Raw genomic sequence first — 6,357 nt, 5'->3', positions numbered from 1 at the left:
ATATCGAATTCAAAGGAACGAAAGACATCGCTAATGCAGATGGTCTATCTCGTCTTCCGGAAGGCAGGGATGCAGAATTCCACCGGCCGGGACAACAGGAAATCTTCAGCGTTCATTTTGAAGAAATTGATGCCATCCAAGGTGAGAGCATGCCCATCCTTCCAATAACCGCTGAAGACATCGCAAAAGCTACGGCCGGCGATGTGTTCCTCTCCAGGGTGGTAGACTACATCGAGAAGGGTTGGCCCGCAAGTGTTCCCGCTGAGTTGGCTCCATACTCTCAGCGGTAGACAGAACTGGTAGTCCACAAGGGTTGTGTCCTAATGGTGCTTGCGTACTGTTATTCCCCCTACATTCAGAGAAGCGATGCTAGACATCCTCCATGACTGTCACGTTGGACAGACTAAGATGAAGATGTTGGCACGTTCATACGTCTGGTGGCCTGGGTTGGACAAGGCGATCGAGATGAAGGTGAAGCACTGCGACCCGTGTGCGGCAGTGGCCGCTCAAGAAGTACCGGTACCCTTACACCAGTGGGAACCTCCAGACGGGCCTTGGGTCCGGCTTCACGCGGATTTTGCTGAACCGCAAGGAGTCCATTACCTAATCATCATCGACGCATTCAGCAAATGGCCTTACGTTAAATGCATGTCCAAGACCACCGCCAGCAAGACAGTGGACGCATTGGCTGACGTATTTGCCCAGAACGGGTTTCCTGACGTCCTCGTTACGGATAATGGACCCCCGTTTACAAGCGAGGTTCTCGAAAACTATCTGCGAGCAAAGGGAATCCGCTATGTCTTCGCTCCTCCACACCATCCAAAATCGAATGGCCTCGCAGAGAACTTTGTACGAACGTTCAAGAAAGCCGTTCGTCGTTCTACTTCGGGGGGAGGAGAACGGGATCGAGTGCGCGATTTCGTCTTCAAATATCGCGTTACTCCTCATGCAACGACAGGTCGTCCACCATGTGAACTTCTAAATCGCAGACACTATCGATCGGTGCTGGATCTGGTGTGTCCGGACAAGGTTCAGGACTTGAGCACGTCTGAGTCCTCGAGAAAAGCGCGTGCTAGACAGAAGAGGAACCACGACGTTCGAACCCGCGGTCGCAGCTTCGTAATCGGCCAGAAAGTGTGGATGCTCGACCCCATCAAAAAAGGCCATTGGAAAATTGGTACGATCGGCAACAAGCAGGGCTCCACGATCTATGTTGCGAAAGACGGGTTCGGCAAAGAACACCGGGTCCACATGGATCATTTAAAGCGGCGGGAATCAACGACTACGTGGCTCCCGCATGTCCCGCAACACGACAGAGAGTCATTGCAGTCTCCGGGGAACAATGCTTCTCAAGGCTTCCTTCTTGTGTTTCCTGACACGACTGAACCTGAAGGAGACAGCGAACAGTGTCCGGTTCCAGCGACAGCAGACTTTGCCTTCTCAACTTCTGTCAGTGGCGGTCTTACCAAACATGCGCATTTGCCGTAGCCGTATCAGTGAACTCACGTGAACGTTTGCATCACCGTGTGCGCAAGGAGATGTGTCAGACAAAGCCAGGGAAGTACACTTTGAGCCTTCAAAAATGTTGTAATGCAAGTGAAGAGGCAAGGGCCAAGCGCCGTCTCAACATCAAAGCCAAGAAGGCCAGCCTTCCAGCCCTGCGTAAGAAGCCCGAGCGCCGAAATGCTGACTGTGGGGAACAAGCGCGAAAACCAGACATGGAGCCAACGTCCTTCGCAACGGCATGCATCGACTACAAAAAAAAAAAAAAAAAAAATGCTTAAGCTCTCAGAGGAGGAGCATGCCGTATTATAGGAAGACACCATAGAGCAGTCGCTAAGCCTCCGGTGGAAGCGAGAAAGGAAAAAGCGGCTTACAGCGTCTTTTCTTTTTTGTAGAGTATGCAGGATGCGCTCCTCTACAAGTCGTGTGGGTGCAGTTAAGGAAATTTTGTATCGAGACATTGATACCTCTTCACTGATGCACGGGAAGAGGTATGAGCCCATTGCGATTTTGGAGTTGGAAAAGCACAAGGGAGTAAAAGTCAATCGGTGCGGTCTTTTCGTTGACAAGGTCTGCAACTTTCTGGCAGCCAGCCCCGACGGCCTAATTGCGCACGACGGCCTTGTCGAAGCGAAATGTCCATCGTCGGCTAACATCATGACTCCTGTTGAGGCTGTTCAGTCAAAGGAGATTGTGCACTGCACTGAGGTGGAAGGCAAGCTGAAACTGAAGAGGACGCACCCGTACTGGTACCAAGTCCAGGGCCAGCTCCATGTGACAGGCCGGCAGTACTGCCTCTTCGTAGTCTGGACAGGTGCCAGCAAGATCTCAGTGGAGAGGATTGACAGGGACGACGCCTTCTGGAACGACAGCATGGTTGTCCATCTCCAGCGTTCCTATGACGACTACCTCCTGCCAGAGCTTGTTGGTCCTCGCCGCCCGCAGTATGGCAGTCCAGACTACAGAGCGAAATACACTGGGTCCAAGTAGGCATCCCGAGTACGTTGCACAGCACGTACGCATATTGTACGGCCTCGTATTCTGGAACTCTGTATCGATACTTTCGCTTCATGTGCACCTTCGTGGGCGCTGGCATCACCCGTCGTCTCTGCTTCTGTATACTGAGCAGAAAACGGCTAAGAAATTACTAAAAAATGCGTTGTGAGGATACTCCCTCTTGACGTCACTGACGCCAAGAATTGCGACCGTGTCGCTATGCACAGGGTGGTGGCTCATGAACCAACCATTGCTGAACCAACTGAACATTGTTTCTCCTCCCTCCCTCACACGGTACGGAGGACTTCAACGTGAAGGGACACGATTATACCGAGGCTGGACTTTCATACAAATTCACGTGTGCAATTGTTTGTGCGATTTGACTTCGCTTTCACAGCAGCGAAGTGCGTATTTCAGATATGACTGAATATTCTGGGCTTTAGTTACATGTCAATATTTCTGGCTTTAGTTACACGTCAGTAGTTTGGGCTTTAGTTACATGTCAATATTGTAGGCTTTAGTTACGTCTGTCTGTCACTAATGCATCTGTCAAGTAGCTTCAAGGCGCTCCTGAATCCGTCACCCACTGTTGTGCACTTGCGGACGTGAAAGTCGTTTCTGAACGCAGAAAAGGATTGCGCAGTGAACTAACACTGGAGTGCAAACTGTACAGACTAAAGGGTGTGGCTGACACTGAGCATCCACCAAGCATCGGACAAGATCATATGGACGTGAACACCTCTGTAGTGTCGGAAGTCCTCGCTAGTGGAGCGCGATATTAAGCTCATGCTCAGTTCTGTGCCGCGCTGAACATGCCGTGTATAGTGACCGGAACATTCGCGAAATATCAGGACGAACTGACGGACAGTAGCAAGCGTACAGGACAGAGTCACGTACCGGAACTGAGGAAGCACGGTCTGCGGAAGTGCAAGCATGTCTACTGGTACCAGATCCACGGCCAACTCCACGGACAACCAAGCGGCAGTACTGCCTATTCGTTGTAGGTTCTGGACGACGCCTTTCGGAACGAGAAAAAGGCGGTGTACGTTGCGCGAATTTATAACGACTACCTCCTGCCAGAGCTTGTTGATCCTCGCTTTCCTCGAAGCATGCGAATTAGTGTTCCCGATTACAGAAGGAAGTAGGCCAGTCCAGAATAATTGTAATCAGTGTGCCCTGTGCCTTTTGCTAATCGAGACAAGGTCATGTGATGTCGGCAGCCACGACGAGGACGAAAAAGAAAGCTAGAGAGGATTTCTCGATGTTCCTGCGCGGATAGGCAAGATGACACTCACAATGACATTTTGTTATGAAATTCTCTCACTCCGAGATCCAGACTGACGGAACCACGAGCTAAAGGTCATTTCCAGACGAATGGGACATCAGAGACCCAGTTCATGGCATGCTGATCTGTGCTTGGGCGAAGTCCGGGGCCATGGTTAGTGACGACCAAGATGAGCACAACAGACTCGAATCATATACACGACCAAACTGGAAACCTCCATTCGCACTTTACGTTCCAAGCAGCTGTATGGTCCACATTCACACATTTTTCTCATCTACCCTGCTTTTCTTCCCTTTTCTTCTTTTGCCTTCTTCTCTTGTGCCTTTTTCCTCCTTCTCCACTGATGTCCAAAGATATGGGAAATGTTATGCAGCCTCTTTGCAGTTTTATTTCATTTCCGTTGATTGTGCAAGTAAATGAAGCGTTTTGCACCACCACAACGTGGTCTGAAATTTGTAAGCCCAGGGTGACAGGAAATAACGAAAACAGGTTGCGGCTTCGTTTCGCAATTTCCGCGTAATGTCGGTAGGCTATAACATGTCGGTACCAACGTGTTTCAACCGCGTAGAGTCCAACCGAGGTTTTTTGTGTTACGAGGAATTTGATTTATTATATGCGCAAGCATTGCAGAAATCACACGAAACGACTGGTGACTAACCCTTCGCCGGACAACAACACAGCACGGAACAGCAACAGATCGAAGTTCCGAAGACAGCTGGATGCCTGTGAGCATACAAAAGCCGCGCCACTAATTGTTCAGTCATTCTGAGCGCGATATGCGTTGGACTTGGCATGGTTGAGCACGAGCGTCATATGTTTGCACAATATTTCGCTTGACCCGTCGACGCCAAGAGAAAACAAAAATAACACACAAAAAACACGTTACATCAGCGGTACCGCATTTCCAAGCAAGCGCCAAAATGTTGTGAAGCGGTGACTGCGCGAATCATTCCGCTCGCTGCGCCACCCCTCGATTGTAGACGACGAAGTGCCGGCTCTGGTGCGCCGCCTTAAATGCAATACCCTAAGTACGTAGAAGTCTGACTGGCGACCGCAAAATCGCACATATGGAAATGTCATGTACTCCAATGCCAAGAGTCATTCACGAAAGTAAGTTCCCAAGCGTGCCCCCCTCCTTTGCTTTCCTCCTGGCGCCCTCGTTAGTCACCCCGTGCGCTTCCCCGCTGCTTTCCTCCTCACGCTTTCCCGTACTTTCGTCCCTCAATTCACTCCTCGTTTGCTCTAACTGTTAGGACGCCGACGATCCAGGCTCAACGTAGCAATGGGCGCCTTGCAGCTGCCCTCTGAAAATGCCAGCATGTCCCGAAGCGTTGTACTGACACTATAATTGGAGTGTGATGGTCTGTAGAAAGCTGCTACAACTATAGTTTCACCAGGTAGTGTAACGACTAGTGCCGAAGTTGATTTCTGCGACATTTTGCCAAAGCTACGACACTGCCGATGCCACAAATATTCTAAGAACTATAGAAGAGGAAAATGGGAAAAGATCAAAAGACGAGGAAGACTACTGTCAGAAACGAAGAATTTGTGCAAGATGACGAGGCGTTCACGCAGGGCCCGACGAGCAGCCGCCGCTAAACGCAACCAGGGGCCGACAGCCGCCGGCACTCCTACTCCACGACAGAAGCCGGTGGCGAGGGCCCGGTCCCTCGACCACTACGTCGAGCCCGACGTCGAGCTCGACGTATTCTTTAACATCGTGGTAAAGGACATGAAATCCATTCTACGTATCCCACTACTGGCCTGCATCATCACATTCGCTTTCATAGCTCTCCTCAGGTACAATATCGCCAAGCCCTTAGTCGCCATCGTGAGGGAGCAGACGTGTAACCGTCTACAGGACGAAAATATTGGTCTTTCATTCAAGTGCAGTCTTAGTGAAGCGAAGCCAAAGTCGCTCTCAATCCGCAACGTCGTCCGGGCTATTGAAGCTGGAAATGTGCCTCCAACACTGTCTATTAGAGAGCCTGATCCCAACGCCATTGCTGTCTACCATGCCTTGGATAGCCTCAAGTGCCCTATGTCTCGGTACCTACATGGCAAGATAAAAGCATCGAGCACCCAAGATAGCCATTCTGTCGTTCCCATGAACTCGATCAATGTCCGGCATTCCATATTGCCCTTCGAGACACACCAGGCTTACGTGGTTCACAATCCCTTCTACAGGGAACGCTTCCAGCGAGTTACAACGATCCATTTCACTACCAAGATAGCAGGCATCGCCTGGCTCTCGTTGTCCCTTAATATTATTGGACATCACACTTGGTTCAAGATCTGTTCAATCACGAAGGTCACTTCCAGACGAGAATTCAAAAATGTAAGAACCTCTGTCTACATCGACTGGTGTTTGCAACAGATATTTGACCGACACGATCGTCACGATGGTTTCCGAACTATGGTCAGCATTGCATCTTCGACTGCAAACGGTGCTCTTGCGAGTACAAGAGCATTGCGCAACGATATCTCCTTCGATAAATACAAAGCGCCCTTCTCCGGATTGCTATTGACGGTGACAGCACACATCACGAAGAAAGACTTTACGGCCCTTGAGG

At 50.3% G+C, this 6,357-nt stretch overlaps 1 protein-coding gene across 1 annotated transcript; it reads left to right on the top strand.

Annotated features, from left to right (window-relative positions):
* Positions 1–366: 366 nt before the first annotated feature.
* LOC135400456 (uncharacterized protein K02A2.6-like) lies at positions 367–1,488 on the top strand. Its single transcript, XM_064632288.1, has one exon. It carries the CDS (start codon positions 367–369, stop codon positions 1,486–1,488), a length of 1,122 nt encoding a protein of 373 aa, XP_064488358.1.
* Positions 1,489–6,357: the final 4,869 nt, after the last annotated feature.

The sequence above is a fragment of the Ornithodoros turicata genome, chromosome 7, assembly GCF_037126465.1.
Source record: "Ornithodoros turicata isolate Travis chromosome 7, ASM3712646v1, whole genome shotgun sequence".
NCBI classification, from domain to species: Eukaryota; Metazoa; Arthropoda; class Arachnida; order Ixodida; family Argasidae; genus Ornithodoros; species Ornithodoros turicata.
The sequence above is the reverse complement of the archived record's forward strand: the minus strand, read 5'-3'. Positions and strand labels throughout refer to the sequence as shown.

Coding starts and splice junctions, on each gene's coding strand:
- LOC135400456 (XM_064632288.1), top strand. CDS start 367: ATGCTAGACATCCTCCATGACTGTCACGTTGGACAGACTAAGATGAAG.